Below are 21887 nucleotides of genomic sequence, written 5' to 3'. Positions count from 1 at the left end.
GCTCTGGGCAGTTAGAGGAGGTCCCCAGAGAACTGGAGCTATTTCTGGGAAAGGTTGGGAGACCCCCGGATCCCTAACTAAAGGAGGGTCAGACTCACAGACCAGACTCAGGCAACCTGGGCAAAGGCCAGCCCTCAGGGACATACCCTGCTTTGCATGTTATAATAATAATAATTGTGTCTCTTTCATTCTCCAAAGGATCCCTGTTTGACCACTCCCTACGAACAGCCTCCAGCCTCCAACTCTGAAAGTCTCCAGGCTTTGCAAGTGGGGAAATGATGACATGACATCTCACTGCAATGAAGTCTCGGCCTTGGGAATACTATTGAGTGTTCCAGTTCCCACAGGGAGTTGCTTTCTTTCAACCTAAATTTGAAGAGGGTGAGTGAAGCTGCAAAAGACACTCCCATGCCACTGTTTGCCCAGGTGTAGGATCCCAGGGCTCAGGAGGAGGCTTGGTGTTTGAAGAGCATGGCAAAGGGCAGTCAATGCCCTCCCCACAGGATAGCACATGGGCACACCCACATCCAGTACCCTCTGCCTCCACAGAGCTCCAGGGGCAGGTGAATTATTCACAAACCGGACCAATGTCTTTATTATACTCAGCTTATTCCTTCCATGCAAACAAGATTTAGGAAAGCTTTTATTAAAAACACCAAATGTATTTTAAACAGTCAAATGGAAAGATCCAAAATCTTATGAAGGACACTGGAAATGAACTGGGACAGATGTCCTGACAGTGCCTGAGCTTCCTGTCAGCTGGAATGAGTGGAGACACACTGTGCTCCAGAAACTCCATCGAGAAGCCAAGAGTTTTCCCAACAGCAGATTCTGAAAGGGGTCGCCCGAGTCTGCTACCTAGTAGACAACATTGTCAACAGAGATCTTCTGGAAGATGAGCAGCTTTCCTCATGGGCCCAACTCTGAGGGTGACTCCACTACTGACCCAGGACAAAGTATTAAAGGTGGTCTCTCTGTGGGTACAAGGAGGCTCATCTCAGGCAGCGTGATTTATGGGGAAAACCTGGCCATACCTAGGAATGGGTGGTATTGCTTCTCTCAGGCAAGTGTTGTTTTGCTTATCTACCTATGAATGTCAGTGGTTGTATCACCTGGTGTGTGGCCAGGACGGAGTGCCTATAGTTCTGATCAACTGCTGAGCTCCCAAAGGAAATAGGCACCAAGGCTCCTCTAGGCAAGTAAAGAATCCGCCTGCCAGTGCAGGAGACACAGGAGATGTGGGTTTAATCCCTGGGTAGGAAAGATCCCCTGGAGAAGGAAATGGCAACCCATTCCAGTGTTCTTACCTGGAGAATGCCATGGAGGAGCCTGGCGGGCTACAGTTCACGGGGTTACAAAGAGTCGGACACGACTGAAACGACTGAGCACAGCACAGCTCTAGGGAAAACCCTTCTATTGATTGCTTCAAGATTTTGGCCTCCATGAGGCAGCTTGGTGGGCTAGTCTGGACAGTTTGGGGCAGGGAACTCTTGTGGCTGGTCTCAGGGGGTACCCAGAGGCCTTTTTGGAGTGGCCCTGGGCTCACACCCTTGTATTAGACCTTTAGATCCTTCCACACTCAAGATGAGAAGGCATGACCTCAAGGTAAAGAATACTGCTGACAGGAGGAAAGGATGTCTGTAGAGCCCAGGCAGAGCTGGTCCAGGCACCTCCCGGGTGGTGAAAGATGCTGGCTGTTCTCCGGTGCTGGCTGCCTGGAGCAAGAGCAGAGGATCACAGAGGAGGGAAGGAGGAAAAAAGAGAGACCGAGAGACTTTTTTTTCTTCTTTTTCAAAGCTACCTGTGTCTGTTTTTGATCTTCAGCACTCAACAGATTTCCCAGCCCTTAATGAACGTGAGTCTGAGTGAACTCTGGGAGTTGGTGATGGACAGGGAGGCCTGGCCTGCTGCGATTCATGGGGTCACAAAGAGTCGGGCACACAACTGAGCGACTGAACTGAACTGAATTAAATGAATGCTCCATAAATAGTTTGGGGCCGGGTGGGGGTGGGGTGAGGGGTTGGGGGGAGATGTGAGGTGGGGTGGGGGTGGTGGGAAGAATCCCGAAGAAGCTAGAGTTCAGGTACTGGGAAGCTGGGAGGGAAGAGCGGCTTGGTCAGTAACATGGGAATGAGAAGTGAGGGCTCGCAATCCTTGAGGGCTTGGAGGGACGGTCTCTTACAGGCCCACGGGAAAGGAACACGTTTTCTGTCATCAGTGGTTAGACTAGCCCCCAGGACCGCAGCCTACTAGATTCTTTGTCAAGGACACAAAGGAAGCTCAGGTGCTGTCAGGACATCTGTCCCAGGTCAGGACAGTGTCCCTCAGTCCCTAGAACCAACGGTTCTGGGCAAGGTGAGTGTTTCTGCCCCAGCAACCGAGTGCCCACAGCGCCTCCCCCAGGTGGGAGGTGGGGCTTCCCTTTAGGAAGGGGGTTGTGGGAGACCAGTTCCCAGCGCTGACTGTTTTCACTTGGCAGCAGCTGGCTTCATCTTCCTATGCTGAGTCACCCTGAGAGGGGTGGGTGGGAGTTGGCCTGGGCTCAGGTGGGAAACAGCAGCAGGAGTGGGGAGAAGCTCCCAGGGAAAGAGGTGACTGCCTGCCTGCAGAAACACTTCATCTCCCTCGTGGGAGCTAGGAGGAGGGACGCAGTTCTGGAGCTATGCTTCAGGTGAGGTTACCAGGACCCAGGGTTTTCAGGGTGTATTTGACCAACAGTAACCAGAATTGGAAGGACTTCCTTGGTGGTCCAGTGGTTAGGACTCTGCACTTCCACTGCAGGGGGCGAGTTCGATCCCTGTTCAAGGAACTAAGATTCTGTGTGCTGGGTGGCCGTGGCCAAAAAAAAAAAAAAAGAATCGTAGCTGGAAGGAATCTTAGAAACGATATGGTCCAGCACGTGCATTTATTTCTGAAGCAAGAGGACTACAAGTAGTTGGAATCAAACCATCTGGGTTTGAATTCTGTGTAATTTACCACATACTGCATGTGTGACCTGAGAAAACTTAATCTCCATGGACCTGTTTCCTCATCAGAAAAATGTGTTTAATGACACCCACCCAGTATAATTGGAGAAGGAAATGGCAACCCACTCCAGTAATCTTGCCTGGGAAATCCCATGGACAGAGGAGCCTGGTGGGCTACAGTCCATGGAGTCTGAAGAGTCAGACACGACTTAGCAACTAAACTACCACCACTACCACCCAGTATAGTAACTGAGAAAATTAAATAAGGTCATATTGCAGGTGCCTCTGCAGTGCTTGGCACACTGGTGCTCAGATAATATGAGTATTCTCGCTCCCAGTCAAAGGTGAAAACACTGATAGGTTATAAAGATCATTATGTTTGAAACCTTAATTAAAATATGATAAATCAATACCTATTATAAAATAGAAGATTTTATGAGACAAGTAGTTTGTTTCTATACCTTGAAACGGGCTTTGCCAGGTCACGAATTCCCTGCAGTCGAGGTGGCTAGGTATTTGCCAAAGCTGCTTTGTCCTCAAAGCAGTTTCCGACTCCTTGGCACACAGCTAGACACTGCATGGCCTCCCTTGAAGCTAGGTGCAGCTACAGAAGTTGAGTTCTAACCCGTGGAATTTGAGTGGAAGCAATACATACCATCTTTAGGCAGGGCCCACAAAAACTTCCTGTTCAACATGCCATGCTCTTTCCTCCCTGGTTTACTAGCCTTACAGAGAGGAGCTGGCTGAGGACTTAGGTCTAGAGGTCGGCAGAATGACTGGAGGGAGGAAGCCTGGGTTCAGAGTGACTACAGGAGCAGGACTCTCACTCCACACCTCCAGCACAAGACTGCTCTGTGACAGGCGTGGGGTCATGGTGATAAGCTGCTCAAAGCTTGGCTGGTTAGAGCAGTTAGCACGCTCTATGTGTTTGGATTCAAGGAATCATGAGCTGGGCGAGCACAAAGTGGTGATGTGAAAACTGCCTTTAAAAGGCACAGTTCCTAAGGCACTAGCCTAATGCGTTCCCCTTTTGCCTGGCAAAGAAATAAAGCCACTCTTTTCTTCTCCATTAAAAAAAAAATCAATTTAAAGTCAAAATATGGAAAAATGAAAACGGAAACAACCTAAATATCCAGCAAAATTGGATTGTTCCTATGAACAGCGCACCAAAGCCATCTTCTCAGTAAGACTGACCAGCTTCTCTAAAATTTACCCTCTGGTGCCCTTCCCTGTTTTATTCTTTTTCTTCCTTATCATTATCTAATATTCCACATATCTTACTGATTACCAGTTCTCCCCATAAGATGTAAACTCCATGAGGGCAAGGATGGTTACTGTTCCACTCACTACGGTACTATCACTTCTCACTTCTTAGAACAGCGCCTGCCTTATATTATATGCTCAATAGATATTTTCTAATGAAGCAAATAAATGAATCTCTATAAGAAAATGCTATAGAACGATTAAAATTATGTTTCTGAAGAATATTTGACATGAGAAAATATTCACAATATATTGGTTGAGATCATACAAACTGTGGTTGTAAGTTCTCCTAATTTTGTGTTTAATGAGTTCTGTCTTAAATGAATAATGCTGTTATGTGTTTAGAAAAAAGACCTGGAAAAATATAGATCTAATTGTTAATAGTGGTTGCCTTCTTTGTAGGATGTGATTAAGATGCATTTCCACTGTCTATATTTTTTATGTTTAAGTGCTTTCTTAGTTTCTAACAAAAACACAGCCATAATATTTTTTATAATTTTTTTAAAAAGAAAAAAAATGCATGTTTAGAAAAAGCTATAAAGAATACAAGGTAACACTGGCTATTTTGGGGTAATGGATGCTTCAGTAGTGTTGTAAAACTACCCAAAAATGTAATGGCTTAAAAAAAGTTAATTTTGCTGAGGAATTTGGGGACAGTTCAGTGGGGTAGCTCGTCTCTAATCCACGAGGCATCAGCTGGGATGGGGGCTGGAGGTTTTACTCCCTAAGTGGCCTCTTCACACACAAGTTGGGTGCCTCAGTACTCCCTGGCCTCACTCTCTCTCTACACGCTCCCTCACCCTCCTGGAACCCTCCATGTGCTCTGTAAATCTCACAAAACGCTGGCCTCCCAATAGATGCACTCCTGACACAGCGGCTGGCTTCCAAGTGGCAGCCACTCTTCGAGGCCACAAAGGGGCTCTGAACTAGCAGAGAACCACCACATTCTGTGGGTTAAAGTCATCACGGAGCCCACACTCAAGGGGGTGGAGAAACAGACCCCATCTCTTCATGGGATGGTGGCAAGGTCACAGGGCAGGAGAGCCTGTGAGATGGGGGACACTGCTATGGCCATGGTTCTAAACACACTGCCATGGCAGGGTTCAGGCAGTTTTGGGTTTCTTCACTGCATCTGTCTGCATTCTTCCAAACTTTGTACAAGAAGCATGCATTACTTTTATAATCAGGAAAAAAAAAGGAAGCTCTTTAGAAAATATGGCACATGATCAGCAGGCAACCATCAGTGCAAGGTCAGTTTTCAGTAGCTGAGCCTTTCTGTGACACAACCTCCCCACCCCCATGGCTCATTTTCTTTCAGTCTGGGCCCTATTTCTAGGTGATCAATCAGGAAAGGGGCAGGAGAGGAGCGGTCACATCATTGAGCTACACCTCAAATGCTGGGCATTCTGACTCTCTGGTATTCCCAGTTGTTAGGGAATGTTTAACAGGAGTATTCCTACATGCTGTTTCTCATAAATCCTCTGTTCCTTGTCAGTTTCTGTTGTCAGAAACTAGCGGAGCGGCAAGCTGCTCCCAGGACTGAGGTCATAGGATGAGACAGGCTTGAATCTCCTTCAGTAAACATTCTCCTTAGGACAAAACTGCTTAGTCTTGACCCTCTTTCTTGAGATATGGGTTGTCTCCTGACCTTGTGACCATTATTAATCCCTTGTTCCCTTGGTAATGGTTGCTGTACCTCATCTGGTTTTCTGATCTTTATCATCGTCAAAAGACATTTCTTGTACAACAGCCCGTATATACTCACAGAAGGATCATTAAAGCACTTTTGCTCCATCAGAGCTTGGGTCCCCATGTCTTTCTTTCTTTCCCTCTCTCTCACTCTCTCTCCCTCCCTCCAGCTCTCTTTCACTTTCTTATCGTCAACTCTGGACCACCAGGTTCTGGTCCATTAAAGGACCCCAACACCCCCATCATTCTATATAAGGCCTCTTTCCCTCAATGCCACTTCTTTGCCTTTGGAGAAATTAAATTCTTTTTTTGCCATGACCATAAAGAAAGTCTGTAACACTGATTTCTATTAACAAACATTCACTGAGGCACCATTCAAAAGTTGGCTAAGTAGTATGATACTTATTAAGCACCTTCTGTATGTAAAACATAATACTTAAGCCAGGAATTAAAATGTATACAAAATGTACCATATAATTAAGGGTATATTTAATAAGATTATTTACTGCCTTCAAGTTTATATTCATGGGATGAAATATAAGGAAATAACCAGCCATAATATGGATTTGTGAGCAAAGTGTTGTAGGAACCAAGAGAAACTTGGTTTTAAGAGAAAGGCATTGTGCAAGGCATAGTATTTGAACTGAATTTAAGATTCCTCTGTTCATGGAATTCTCCAGGCAAGAATACTGGAATGGGTAGATTCCCTTCTCTAGTAGATGTTCCTGACTCAGGGATGGAGCCCAGGTCGCCTGCACTGCAGGCAGATTCTTTACCATCTGAGCCACCAGAGAAGCCTAAGAAGGAAAAGATGGATTTGTTTGACAAGAGATTCCAGGTTGAGAAAACAGTAAAGATTTAGAGGTGTGAAAATGTCAACTTGGGCTTCCCTGATGCTCAGAATCCACCTGCCAATGCAGGAGACATGGGTTAGATCCCTGATCCCAGATGATCCCAGATCCCAGAAGATCCCACATGCCTTGAAGCAATTAAGCCTGTGAACCACGACTATGTCCCCCCCCCCCCCCCACAACTACTGAGCCTGCGCTGTTGAACCCCAGAGCTGCCCCTGTGTTCGGAAACTACTGAAGCTGGTGAGCCTAGAGTTGGGGCTAGAGTTGGAGTTGGGGCTCCAAAATAAGAAAAACCACCTCAGCCTGTGCTCTGCAACTAGAGTAGCTCTCAATCGCTGCAACCAGAGAAGAGCCTTCACAGCAATGAAGCCCCAACGCAGCCAAAAAGAAATAAAAAATAAAATATTGGCTTGTATTTAGGAATACTGAGTAGAAAAGGACGGTTGGAGCCAGATAATGAACACCCTGCCAAACTCAGGAATATAGGCCACTCTACAGGTAATTGTCTCCTGAAGACTTTTGGAAGGTAAAATATTTGATCAACTTGCATTTTGGTTTGTATTTTGGAAGTGGTATATACAGTGATTTGGAGAGGACAACTGCGGTAGGGAGACTAGCAATGAGGCTGTAACTACCAACTTAAAAAAAGAAAGGGAGGTGAGTCTAAATTATGGCAAAAGGAGAGAGAAGGGGGTGGTGATGGTGACGCGTAGGACCTGAAGTGACTGAGTTTATTGGGAAGGGGCAGGAGAACTGATATAACTAAAGGCTTCTAGCCTGAAAGACTTAAGGCAGTCAGAGGAGCCACTAATTAAGACAAGGAACACTGATTTTCAAAAGGCTGTTTGAGAGGCTTGGTGCTCAGTGGAGGCGCTCAGCAGGCAGCAGAGACTGGTCCTAAAGACAGACCAAGCCCATAGTTGAAGGTCTGTCACTGTGCTGCTGGGAGTGAAGGAATCCAGGCAAGAAGAACAAAGGGAGAGGGCAGAAGGCAGGGCAATGCCTCCTCCTAAAGGGACAAAGCAGGTTACAGAGGTGGGAGGAGACCCAAGATAGAGAGAACAGAACTGAAGGAGGGGAAGTCAGTGTCATATGCAGCAGCGAGCTTTTCTGGGATGACCATGCAGGGTTCCTTCTGCCACCCTTGTTACCATTCTTGGAGGGCAATTCCAGTGCATCCAAAAAAGTGGTTGCTGACCTTGGTGCCATCCAAGAGAACTTTCCGCAATGCCGGGAACATTCTATTGAATATGTTTGTGTAGCCATAGGCCACAGGTAGTGACAAAGCACTTGAAATGTGGCAGTTGAGGAACATTTTTAACTTAAGAGCTGAGCCCCTTAATTTCTATGATACTGGTTTATAAAAACGGCTGGGTTTAACATCCACTTTCTGATGACTCAGCACTTCAGTCGCTCAGTCATGTCTGACTCTTTGCAACGTGGAGTTCATGATTTCATGGAGGATGTGTCTCTATGGTGTGGACACAAGCACAGAAATAGCTAAAGAATGTGGTTTGCTTGCAAAACAGTTTTCAGTGTTTTTCCCCTGTAAGATAAGATAGACATTATGCTCCCAATTTTTCTGAGGAAGAAGTTGAGATTCAGGCAGGAAAAGCAGCAGGTCCACGTTCCTATGGTCATCCATGGGAGGTGATGGATGGTCCTCCCAGGGCGTACGGCCAGGTTATTCCTCTCACACCAGATGAGGGGAAGTCAGCAGACAAGAGTGATGGGAAAAGGACATGCAGAAGGTGACTTAGATGGAGCCAGTTGGACGGATGGAGACCCCAATAATGCCCACAGAATGGCTGTAAAGAGCCTGAAAGATCCAAATTGAACACAGAGGAAGGAATTCATCTGTTTGAAACAGGGGAGCTGTGTGAAATTAGACTGAAAACGTGAGCATGTGATTAACATCAATGACAGATTGAGTCAGAGTACAAGTCAGAATGGATCAGGAAAATCCTGCAGGTAGTTAGATATTTGGGAGGTTCTTTCAATGTAATCCCAGCTTGAGGAGCTGAGGACCTGGGTTAGGGGCTGTTCAGTTCAGTTCAGTTGTTCAATCATGTTCGACTCTTTGTGGCCCCATGGATTGCAGCACACCAGGCTTCCCTGTCCATCACCAACTCCCAGAGCTTGCTCAAACTCATGTCCATCAAGTCAGTGATGCCATCCAAACATCTCATCCTCTGTCTTCCCCTTCTCCTCCTGCCTTTAATCTTTCCCAGCATCAGGGTCTTTTCCAATGAGTCAGTTTTTTGCATCAGGTGGCCAAAGTATTGGAGCTTCAGCTTCAACATCAGTCCTTCCAATGAATATTCAGGACTGATTTCCTTTAGGACTGACTGGTTTGATCTCTTTGCAGTCCAAAGGACTCTCTCAAGAGTCTTCTCCAGCACCACAGTGCAAAGCCTCAGTTCTTTGGTGCTCAGCCTTCTTGTGGCCTCTTACATCCACACATGACCACTGGGAAACCATAGCCTTGATAAGACGGACCTTTGTTGGCAAAGTAATGTCTCTGCTTTTTAATATGCTGTCTAGGTTGGTTATAGATTTTCTTCTAAGGAGCAAGCATCTTTTAATTTCATGGCTGCAAACACCATCTGCAGTGATTTTGGAGCCCAAGAAAATAAAGTCTGTCATTGTTTCCCCATCTATTTGCCATGAAGTGATGGGACCGGATGCAGTGATCTTCATTTTTTTAATGTTGAGTTTTAAGCCAGCTTTTTCACTCTCCTCTTTCAAGAGGCTCTTTAATTCCTCTTCGCTTTTTGCCATAAAAGGTGGTTTTATCTGCATATCTGAGGTTATTGATGACTCAGCAGAACTGATACCAAATAGTTTAAAAGCTTTCTGCATACAATATGACATATTGAGAAATGTTAGAATGAGTACCCTTTTGAATGGGCACTTAATTCTCAATAAATTAATGTGAATGAATTGGCTGAAAGAGCAATTACATTGTTTGGATTGCTGAGAACCCTCAACAAACTGTTCGTTTAAAACATATTTCTCCACAGCCACCGATCTCACTACAACCCTTTCCACTTCCGACTCTTATCAGCAGCACAGGAGCTTGATTTGGTGACCACGCCCAGGACACAGGCTGCAGGGACTTCGGCCCACTGCAGTGATTCAAGGCAAGGTGTACTCCACATCCACTGCAACTAGTCAGCTCCACTACTGGCCCCTCCCCTCTGTCACTTCACTGCTGGATATTCAGATCCAAGGTTCTGGGACTCCAAAGCCACTCAAAGACAGCTTATTCCCCTCCCAGAGAATTATTTTCCACACCAAGAGTTTTAGAAAATCCAAAATAATTTTATTCGCTTTTTCAGATTTTTGCTTCCACAAGGTGTTCAGCAAACATGCTAAGGCGACAGAATGTCTAGTTGGTCACGACATGCAATGCTGACCATTCAACGGATGACAGCAGTGAGCACGCCCACCTGAGCTACTGGCCCCACGGCACAACCGGGGTTGGTGGGAACACACCGAGCCCCACGGCAATCAGCAACCTGAGGTAGGTCTCTTTACAGTACAAAAACTTCTGCACCAGTGTGAGACACTGATTAGCAAGAGCTGCTTAAAGTCGCGGACTTTGGAGAGAGGAAGAGACTCTGCGGCAACCGCAGGGAGAAAGGAAAACAGACCCACGAAATCCTGAACCCTGTCACTCAACTGTGGGGGTGTGAGGCCAGGCAAATGAAGAAGGACCATCGGGCCAAGCAGCAGTGGGCTCCAGGGCTCGGAACCGACGGTTTCAAGGCGCCAGAGCTCCGTGCGCAGGCCAGCATTGGGAACCTGAGGCAGTGGGACACTCGGGGCAGACTCAATGCTTGCTGAGAAGCAACAGCAGAAAAGAGGACGGCAGGAGGATGCTCCCCCTTGGCCGAGGAAGGGTCTGGGATTCTCGGTCCCGGTGGAGGGGGAGGAGAGGGGTCTGGGACTCTGACCCACTGCTCTCCCGACAGAAGCGGTGAGGTGACAAGAGGACAGAAAGCAGGAGCCCTGAGAATTCACGGTGCTCTGCGCGGCGGCCTCCATGGCCCCCGCTCTGCCCCACCCCGGCATGGCTGCTGGGAAGGCAGCAGGGGGGCCACTGGAGGGCCGGCTACTGCTACACTCCTTCCTTCAGACACCCAGAAATCCCGGCACCGTGAAACAGCCAGCTGGGGAAGAACGCACGCTACCCTTCCTATAGTCTAATAGCAAAACCAGACCTCTAGTGCAGCAGACTGTACAAAAATGATAGGAATCTGCACTGTTCTTAGCACAGTGCTTATTTTAATATAAAATAAACAGCTTACATTTTCACTGGAAATATAGGCTATGTACAGAATTATATATAGATATAGCTACACGTATAAAGCTTCATTATAGGCCTCTGATACATATATAATAACGGTTCCCTGAACCTTTTAGAGTGCAATTAAGAACAAAAACTAAATTTTGTTTACATGAATATGGAATAAATACAATAATCAAAATAGGACTCTCCCTAAAAGTGAAACACACAAGCCAATCCTGAACTGCTGTGCGATAGATAAAATCGGGAAAGGCAAGGTTTCGGCAGGAGGACACGGTGAGGGGCCCGCCCCAGGCAGGGAATGGCAATGCTCCAAAAAAATGAGATGTGGGCGGCGCTGGGGGAGTTAGCCCTTGACGGCAATCTTGTTCTCTGCAGCAGCAAACATGGCATAGAACCGGGAGCTGTCGTTGGAAAGAAGGACGGATGGGGTGTCAAACTCCACCACCTGTAGAGGAAGGAGAGAGCAACGGAAGGTGACTTGGGGACACTCGGGGTGTCCTATAGGATCCACAGCTCAGGAAGAGGGGCAAAGCCCCAAACCCTGGAGGATGGAATCAACGTGGCAGTTCAGCTAGCTCTGCCATGCCCACCTGGGTTCTCTCTCTTTTTTAAAAACTAACCAGAGTTTAGTGAAGAGAAAATTTAGAGACACCTCCAGAGTGCCTTCACATTAAGTCTCCATTCTTTCAGCCTTGTGTAAGAAGGAATCAATCAAAAGGTCCCATATGCTGCAGAGGGAAGAAACTGCAGCTCAAGTCAAAGGCATACCAAGTAAATGGCATCTTGCTGTGCAAGCTGATCCAAACCTATGGATGGAAAAGAGTCCTAGTTGGCAGAAAAACAAAAGGGAAGTGAGTATAAGGGTTCAACTCAGTCAATTATCCATTCCCATGATAGACTACTAGGCAGTCACCGGAAATCACACTGCAGTAGAAAACGGAACAGTGTGCTGGCAGAACCTGCCTCCAGACAGAGGCCACATACTCACTCCCCCAGCCTCCCTTGCTGCAGGGCAAAGGTGTGTGACACGACTCTGGCCAAGGAGAGAGAACAGGACATCTCCTGGGATGCTCTTAGGAAAGGCTATCCTGTCCAACAGAGACAGGCGTAAGGACAAAGTGTCTTCCTGGGGCTGGCCATGTGACGGTATGAGGTTGGGTGCCAGAGCAGACACCCTGTACAGTAAGGGGGGAGGCAGACACTGGCTCTCTTATGGGACAGGCAGGGTATAGGCAGGTCCACACGGGAGAGCGAGCACAGGAAAGGGCATTTTAGGTAGACGGAACTGTATGAGTAAACAGAGGTGGAAATGCTTAGGGGACCCAAGATGGTTTATAGCCAACAGCACTGAAAGGAAATAGTAGGAAATGAAAAAGCCTGGGGCCCAGTATGTGGGAAAGCTGGGAACAGCAAGAAATCTGGCACCACTACATGACTGTGAAAAGCAGACGTGTGGTGGCTGGTCTCAACAGCTTTGGAAAAGGCCTGTGAGTGAACTACAAAGTACACATGCTCTCTGACCTAAGTCAAAGTGTTACTGTTCACAAGCAACAAAAGAGCAGGTAGGAAAGCATAATGAGAACCCAACAGGCATGCTCCAGACTCAATCTCTTGACTGCGAGGGCTGCATCCCATGCAAAGGGAACCAGGCTGGAGTCACTGTGGCTGCTTATCTGAATGCTACGAGGGCCATCAGCCCAATCCTGCCAGGGGCCAGTTCTCCTCCCAGACAAGGCCACCTGCCAAACCAAGGTCCCTTGGGGGCTCAGTACCTGCCCCTGGGCCAGCACCATAATCCTATCAGAGCCTAGGACTGTGTGTAGGCGATGGGCAATCGTCAGCATGGTGCAGTCAGCGAATGCTTCTCGGATGGTCTCTTGGATCAGTAAGTCTGTCTCGGTGTCCATGGCAGCTGTGGCTTCATCTAGAATCAGAATCTGTCGGGGAAGAGAGGAGAAAGAGGGATCCAACCAATTCCTTAAGCATTCTAGTTAATCTAGGTTTCACCAAAATGTGTTTTAGGCTTTGAATTTTATATCATATATTGTTTTTTTCTAAATAAGTACACACAAATGTAAAAATACTATTTTGTTTAGAATTGATATAACTTCAAATTCATATGTTTGCCTTGATTTCCACAAATATGTAAAATACTGATCTAACAAACTATTCACCTCACTTGCTCTGTGACTCTGAAGAGTGACTTTTCTGGACTTCCCTTTTCCAGTTTTAACATGAGGGGACTGTATTTGATGGTCTGGACATGTCTTACAGTTTTAAAATCTTTTAAGTCTATGGCTTCCAATACTACAACTACTCACAGGACAGAAACAAGTTGCCCTTGGAAACTGAAGGCTCGAGGCCATCAAAAATAAAAACAAAAAAGCAAACAAAATATCCATATACCCAAATTGTGTCGAGGTTAAACATCTCTGGGTATTCTCTTTAAAAAAAGCCACTGAGTGACGTCCCTGGCGGCTCAGTTGTGAAGAATCCACCTGCCAACACAGGAGACATGGGTTCAAGCCCTGGTCCAGGAAGATGCCACACAGCAACTAAGCTCAAGTGCCACAACTACTGAGCCTGTGCTCTAGCACCCAGGAGCTGCAACTACTGAAGCCTGTGAGCCCTGAAGTCCACGCTCAACAGGGTGGTGGTTGTTCAGTCGCTCAGTCGTGTCCTTCTCTCTACAACTCCATGGACTATAGCACGCCAGGCTTCCCTGTCCTTCACCATCTCCTGCAGCTTGCTCAAACTCATGTCCATTGAGTTGGTGATGCCATCCAACCATCTCATCCTCTGTTGTCCCCTTCTCCTCCTGCTTTCAATCTTTCCCAGCATCAGGGTCTTTTTCAATGAGTCAATTCTTCCCATTAGGTGGTCAAAGTATTGGAGCTTCAGCTTCAGCATCAGTCCTTCCAATGAATATTCAGGACTGGTCTCCTTTAGGATGGACTGGTTGGATCTCCTTGCAGTCCAAGGGACTCAAGAGTATTCTTCAACACCACAGTTCAAAAGCATCAATTCTTCGGCACTCAGCCTTCTTTATGGTCCAACTGTCACACCCATACATGACCACTGGAAAAACTATGGCTTTGACTAGACAGACCTTTGTCAGCAAAGTAATGTCTCTGCTTTTTAATATGCTGTCTAGGTTGGTCATAGCTTTTCTTCCAAGGAGCAAGTGTCTTTTAATTTCACGGCTGCAGTCACCATCTGCAGTGATTTTGGAGCCCAAGAAAATAAAGTCTGTCACTGTTTCCATTGTTTCCCCATCTATCTGCCATGAAGTGATGGGACCGGATGCCATGATCTTAGTTCTCTGAATGTTGAGCTTTAAGCCATGCAATGAGAAGCCCACACCCAAGCCTAGCAACAAAGATTCAGTGTAACCAAAAAAAAAAAAAAGTGCCACTGGGCTCAGAGCCAAGAATGCCTTTGGACCTCATGCCACAGGCAATGGCTATTCTTCCATCTTCCTATGCTTCTGCTGACTCCCTCCTCTGCCACCCACCAGACTGCCTTACCTTACAGTGACGGAGTAAGGCTCTAGCTATGCACAAGAGCTGCCGTTCCCCCACTGAGAAGTTATCCCCATTCTCCATCACTTCAGATTCAAGTTTCAGAGGTAGCTGAGCAATCTAGGGAGAAAGGAAATAGGGATTAGAAGGGTTAAAGAAAAAAAAACAAACCTAAATTTTGAAAGAAAGAAAACAAAGCTAAATTTTGTAAAAAACCCAGTGGCAAAATTATTCTTAAACAGATGCAAGAATTATTAGCCAAGAATCTGGCTCACTTAGAAAGAACATACAGGTGTGATGATCATGTAGCAGGACCACATTTTCTAGGCCATTCCATACTCCAACTAAACTATCTATTAGTCTCATGTCATCAAAATGTCCCAGAAGTTCCAATATTTTTTATGTCCTGAAATCCTGTCATTTTTGGTCCTGAAAATACGGTCACGCAATGAGAGATGGGGTAAACAAAACTACTCTCTTTCTGAAGGCCAAAGCTGTAGACCCATGGCTGTCAAACTTTTCTTCCTATAAACTATAGAACCTGTTCTTCAAATGAAATTGCTTGAAGAAGCCCAAGAGAAAGGTCATGAAGGCAGAGCTGCTCTAGTTGAATCTGGGCAGGAGATCCTGGGCTAGTGTGCAGGAGCACAAGAGACCCCACTCCAGGCCAGGGGTAATCTTAGTTCGTGGCCCTTGGAGGGTGCCTGGTAAGTTACTCTGAGAGGTTCATATGCACATTGCATGCTTTCTGCAGACTCAAGAAGTGATAAATCTTTTGCACATATATACATGCTTCAAAAGGATGTTGTACTGTTATGATTAATAAAATAGAACTTGATTTAAAAGCACTACTGAACTCTGAGTGGTTGTCATTAATATCTTCTCAATCAATGGATGGTACAATAAAAAGGGAAATATGACCATGGGAGGGAATAAGAGAGGGGAGGTGAGGATAGGGAAATACCGACTTTTATACCCATTGTGAAATGCCTGGGAAGCCTTGCTCTGAAGCTCTCCTCCACAGACATCCGGGAGGTGGCGGGAAAGGCCGGGCTGGACAGAGGCAGCCAGAGGTGGCTGGGGAATGACCATGGCATCACCGAGTTTCCATCCTTGAAATTCTAGCAAAGTTCTCCCTCAGTTCTTTACTTACACATTCTTTCATGTGTGTCCTTTCTAGGGCATCCCAGATCTGGTCTTCCGTGTACTGGTTGAAGGGATCCAAATTTGATCTAATGAGAAACATAATAGGAATTTCTCAGGGATCCAACACATAAGCAACCACCCTGCACAGGCTGACTGTGGTAAAGGTTTGAACAGTGGGCTCAGACCCCTCAGGCCATAGGTGGAAGCCGAGACGGGCATGCTGCTGCCTGGCCGTCACAGGAATAAGCCTCCCTTTCTTCTTTACAAAACTGTATTATTTTTATTATGTAAGTGATACAAGTTAGTTATAGAAAAATTAGGAAATATAGACATAAAAAGTAAAAAAAACCCGTATATATATATATGATCTTATATATATATATATATAAGATATATAAACCCATATATATATATGATCTTAGCATGTGGGATCTTAGTGCCCCAGTCAGGGATCAAACCCATGTCCTCTGCACCGAAAGTCCCGAGTATTAACCACTGGACCACCAGAGAATTCCCTAAAACCAATATATATTTAATCACTTATCAGATCCTTTGAAACAAACACTGTTAGCATTTTGGCATATATCTTTCCAGACTTCTTCCTACGCATATGCATACTAAAATACATCTCTTATATGTATAAACTAAGAGAAACTCCCTCTCTCTTGCTGCACCAGGGTGAGAGCCCCATCACTGGGCAGGGGTCTCAACAGCTAGCTGACCAGGAAAGGAGCTGATCCTGCAGGAAGGGGAGGGACAAAGCTAAGCAGAAAGGGGCTCAAGAGGAAGGATTTAACTGGCACCAAAAATCAGTTTGGGAACTGTTCCTGCTTACTATACCAAAAGTATGCACCTCAAGGAGATTAAGACTGACACCAAAACAACAGGACTAGATAGCTCTTAAAGTGTTAAAGACAGGAGAGGAAGCTCTTTGTCGTGGAGGATGAGGTGAACAGGTGGTGATGACACAGATACTGGGTGGAAGGTGGGCTGTAGAATTAATTTTGGGTGTCTTGTCTCGATCTAAACATCACATTTGTGGGTCTAGTAATCTTAAAGATATTAAATATAATTTGCTTTGCTCATAAATTACACTTGAGGTGTGGGAAATAGAAAAACCTTTGGGAGAACTCTAGCTCTGATCCACACTCGTCTCCATGTCTGGGGTGACTAATCTCGGGTATGCAAACACAAGCAGATCATTACCGAAGAATTCTTTAGAGGAGAGTGCAGGCTGGTACATGCCATCTCTGGACTCCTGGGAGACTCACTAAACAGTCCCACTTTCTCGTGTCCCTTCACACATGTGCTTCCCACCACTTAGAACACGAGATCACTCCCCACCTTTTGACGTGAGAGGCACTGGTAAAAGGCAAGGGCTCTGGAGCCAGACTGCTTGATTCCTTCACAGCTTCTATCAATGACAACTGTGTGACCCTGGCCAAGTTAGCCTAACTTCTCTACACTCAGTTTCCTTTAGTGTAAGGGATAAAAGAGCAGCTCTTTGGACATCCCTGGTGGTGCAGTGGATACGAATCTGTCTGCCAATACAAGGGACATGGGCTCGATCCCTGGTCTGGGAAGACTCCACATGCCTCAGAGCAACTAAGCCTATATGCCACAGTCACCAAGTCCAAGTGCTGCAACTACCGTAACCTGAGCACCGACAGCTTGTGGTCTGCAAGAGAAGCCGCCGCAATGAGAAGCCTGCACACCGAAACCAAGACCAGCCCTCACTCCCTGCAACTAGAGAAAGCCCCTGTGCAGCAACGAAGCCCTAGTGCAGCCAAAAAATAAAAGAGCACCTCCTCAAAAGGCAGCTGCGGGCACTACAATTCACACATGTAAAGCGCTTGCAGGAGCGCCTGCTGCAGGCTTGGCAGTGTGTGTGAGAGCTACTATTACTGCACCATTATTACACTGTTCCTGCTCCTTGGTTATGCCTCCTTCTCATCCTTCAGCTCTCAACTTAGCTGGTGTCTTCAGGAAGTGTCTTCTGGCCCTTCAGGCCTGGATTGGGGGTTCCCCCTGCTCACCCTTATGATGGTACTCGTCACTGTTTCATTTGTCTCTCTCCTCCATTGGATTAGAATCCCTCTCTGGATCTTACTCACTGTTGTAGCCCAGGTATACTGTCTAACATTTTTGTAAGAGTAAGAGCCAACTGGGCTTGATCCCTACTCTGCCTCTTACCATCTGCGTGAGCTTGGACAAGTCACTCCTCGGTCTCCTCACCTATAAAATGGGGAGACAGTGACGTGACACGCCCTGGTAGGTTGCTGTGAATATTAGAGATGTGTAGATACAGCGCCTGGAACATGGTAGACATTTGATGGCTGGTGGCTGTTAAACTGACCGGGGACATGGTCACTTTAAATGCCTGGTTACACTGTTTGGTGGTTTTGAGTCTTATACTCAGCACATTTCCCAAGTGGACACAACAATCCCATGATCCTGAACACCAGGATCCTTCCTATGGAAAGTCTAGATGGGGAAGGCTAACCTCTGCAGGGATGTCATCCAGGAAGAGCCCTCTCAGTTAAAGAAGGCAGTTCGATTTGTTGATAACCTAAAACTGAAATGGCAGACCACAGGCTAAGTCAAAGGAGAATCTCACCCGTTTCTAATCAAAAAGACAAAACTGAAAGACGCTGAAAGCACCTGATCATCCTTGTCCCTCTAACACTCTGGAGTCTGTCTACACATGCATCAGGGTTGATGAAATCTGTGTCTATGGCTCTCCTCTCCAGCCACCTTTTTAGGGGAACTTTGTTACACCACAGATCAGGGACAGACTCAAACACATGTTCTCCATCCCAAGTCTGGGGGAATAAAAGGTTAATCATTTTCCCTGATTCAAAACAGACTGGTGGGAATTCCCATGGAGCAAGATTAGCAAGACAATCCTCTGAGAGACATTTATCCAGACAGCAAGGCAAGTTTTCATAATAAAATATTCTCTCTCCTATTTGTGTGGTCTAATATGGACTTCCTCATACTTTTATAGCAGAATTCTTGACCTTGGGGATCATAATAGGGTTCTTAGTCTTGAACCAAAATGCTCGGAGCTCTTTTTTAAAACAAGAGAATTCCCTGGTGGTCCAGTGGTTAAGATTTCCCCTTCTAATGCAGGGTGCATAGATCCCACATGCCTCACAGTCAAAAACAAAACATAAAACAGAAGCAATATGGTAACAAATTCAATAAAGACTTAAAAAAAAAGTTCCAGGACTTTTGTGGTGGTCCAGAATTCCTCATCATCCTAGAAGGGGTACCTACTCTCGTGGGAAATCATGACTGGCTTTAAACAGGGGTTATGTTTAAAGCACCTGAGCAAAGACCATGCTTTGCCTGGTCTCACCCTGCACTGCGTTCTCTATACAGCCACCCCACAGGAGTGCATGCTGAAGAGCAGCCTCTGCCCATTACAGAGAGTCAACTCTTCCTCAGGCAATAGGATCTGTGGTTTAGCACCCGGCTGCTCTGATCTGGCTCCTGCTCTGACTGCAGTTCCCATTTAGAGCCAGCAAAACCTCTTCTTGAGTTAGAATCTACCTGTTAGCCAGCTCTGCTAGGTCAATTCCTATTCTGTCTCCATGTATCCAGGTCTAGCCTGACAGCCTGCTCAGGCTCCTAAGGTTTGAGGCCCCACCTTACTCTGGTTCTGTCTCCAAGCTCCAAGCTCCCTGGAACACTGCCCAGTCTCTACTACTGTGATCTGTTTGCCTGTAGAAAATTTGTATTTACCTAAGGCTGGAGTTCCCAGCACCAGTAACTTGATAAACTGCTACCTATGGTTTGATACTTCACTTTTTGGATTTCTGGCTTAGCCCGTCACCTACTGCTCAAATCTTCCCTTTCTCTATGTCTTCCTGGAAGGACCGTATAATTTTAGGATTTAGATTTTATCACTTGTTCAGATTCTTCCCAATTCTGCTGAGTCGAGTCCTTTCCACAGAGTTAAGACCTCAATAAATATATGTTCAAGACTGAAGGGTCCATAATACTGGTTTTCAGGAAAGGAATGTGCAGATAATTTCTCTAGAGTTAGTCTAGGAAGTATTCTCTCTCTCTTTTGGCTGTGAGACTTGTGGGATTTTAGTTTCCCAACCAGGGATCGAACTGGGGCCCTCAGCAATGAGAGCGAGGAGCCCTAACCCCAGGACTGCCAGGGAAGTCCCAAGGAAATGTTAATACTGTACACTGATGCCTAGCATCATGGGTTGAAGAGTATCCCCCCAAAAGATATGCTGAAATTTAATCCTCAGTACCTAAGAATGTGATTTTATCTGGAAATAAATCAGTGTAGATAGTATGAGGTGAGAAGAGGTCAGCCTGGAGTGGTAACGTAGGGTAGACTCTCAATCTAGGACACCAGTCCTAGAGAGAGGGCCACACGGAGACAGACAGGGAGGGAACCCACGTGACAATGGAGGCAGAGACTGGAATGATGACTCCACAAGCCCAGCACACCAGAGACTGCTGGCAAACCACTAACACGTAGTGGAGGCAAGGAAGGACACTACCGGCTTCAGAGTACGGCCCTGCTGACACTTGATGTCATCCTTCTAGCCTCTAGGAACTGTGAGAGAGTCAAGTTCTGTGGTTTTAAACGACCCAGTTTGTGGTACACTGTTGCAGCATCCCTAGCGCACAAACACATCCCGTAAAACCATCAGATACGTCTACTAGACAAGCAGGAAGCACACCAGAGTGCAGACCCTGCTCACTGAGCAGCTGCCCCATCAGACTCGGCAGACATTGTGGATGGGCTTGACCTTCAACCTCGCCCAGGCCCATCACGCCAGCTGAAGGAGCCCCCAAGACTAAGCCATGGGTTCCAGATATATAGGGAATATTTATGTACACCAGCAGGTGTTGCTGTTTAGTCTCTCAGTCATGTCTGACTCTTTGCCACCCCATGGACTGTGGCCCTCCAGGCTCCTCTGTCCATGGCATTCTCCAGGTAAGAACACTGGATGGGTTGCCATTTCCTTCTCCAGGGGATCTTTCCTATCCAGGGATTGAACCTTTGTCTTCTGCATTGCAGGCGGATTCTTTCCTGCTTGAGCCATTGGGGAAACCCCAGCAGGTGGTATACCTACACATTACGGCAGACTAGACTGATCTCAACAGGGAACTCAATCAAGAATGAAAAAAACAAAATCACATCCTCATTACAGTGGCCAGATGGTCCTGGTCTGAGCCACAAAAATGAAAGCAAGCAAAGTTATGTATCCACTGCATCAAGTACTCAGCTGGGTGGATGGACAGAAAGAAAATCTGAGAATGAAGGTTATTTTTAACAGTCTGAAGTCCTGGAGTCCTATGTTGCCCAAAGTGTATTTTCATCTTTGGTTTTTTATATTTTATTTTTAGCAATATTCTAAGGTCACCTATTGACAACTACCAAATAAGGTCAAGAGTATCTCCTGAGGGGAATGAGGATACAGCAATCCCTTCCAGGCACACAGAAGACTCCACGCTGAACCACACTGTCCTCTGTCCATGTGGGCACCTCCCTGCAGCCTTGGGATTTCAGGGTAGGAGACTACGGGACCCTCAGACCTTCTGACAGGAAGCTAAAGGAAAGCTCAAAATAGTCATTCAGAAATATGGACTGATTTTGGCTTTTAGTTAAGAGTAGAGCATATGGAAAAGACTAAAGAGCAGAGTTTGTATGACAAATTTTCTCAGGAAAGGGGACAGGGACCTATTGCAAATCTGAAAGCAGATAATGAAATTTTAAAGATACTGGAAAAAGAAAGGTAACTAACGGTCAAGACGCCTGAGGAAGCAGGCCCAACCTTAGTGCTTGGAGAGACAGGGTTACCTCTCAAGGTTATGACTGAGGAGGGTGTGGTGGGAACTTCAGGAGACAACACAGCAAGTATGGTGGGGAAGAACCCAGGCTCTGAGCCAAATAGCCCAGATTCAAATTCTTAGCTTTGGGCAAGTTATTTAACCACTTTGGGCTTTAGCTTTTTTACCTATAAATAGGCATAATAATGGTACCTACCCTCATCAAATTTTGAGTACTTTAGTTTTGATAAATTAACACCATTTAAATGCTTAGGACGGTAGGCCACATAAATCCTTAATAAGCTTAGCTAATACTATTGTTATTGTTGTT

The 21887-nt window shown here is 46.2% G+C and overlaps 1 protein-coding gene across 5 annotated transcripts in view; it reads right to left on the bottom strand.

The window, feature by feature from the left end:
• Positions 1–11398: 11398 nt before the first annotated feature.
• Positions 11399–21887, bottom strand: part of ABCC5 (ATP binding cassette subfamily C member 5) — a 79930-nt gene continuing 69441 nt past the window's right edge. For 4 of the 5 annotated variants that reach the window (XM_052642517.1, XM_052642595.1, XM_052642731.1 and 1 more), the window contains 4 exons: positions 15762–15840; positions 14615–14728; positions 12860–13024; positions 11399–11532 (listed from right to left, as the gene is read on the bottom strand). In XM_052642517.1, coding sequence (XP_052498477.1) covers positions 11431–11532; positions 12860–13024; positions 14615–14728; positions 15762–15840 — 460 coding nt within the window. In that variant the 3' untranslated portion in view covers positions 11399–11430. Of the gene's footprint in view, positions 11533–11768; positions 11913–12859; positions 13025–14614; positions 14729–15761; positions 15841–21887 lie in introns of those variants that run through there. The other variant, XM_052642797.1, reaches the window with a different exon arrangement.

Source organism: Budorcas taxicolor, chromosome 1, assembly GCF_023091745.1.
Source record: "Budorcas taxicolor isolate Tak-1 chromosome 1, Takin1.1, whole genome shotgun sequence".
Lineage (NCBI taxonomy): Eukaryota > Metazoa > Chordata > Mammalia > Artiodactyla > Bovidae > Budorcas > Budorcas taxicolor.
Note: the sequence above shows the minus strand (reverse complement) of the source record. Positions and strands in the feature narration are given on the sequence as shown.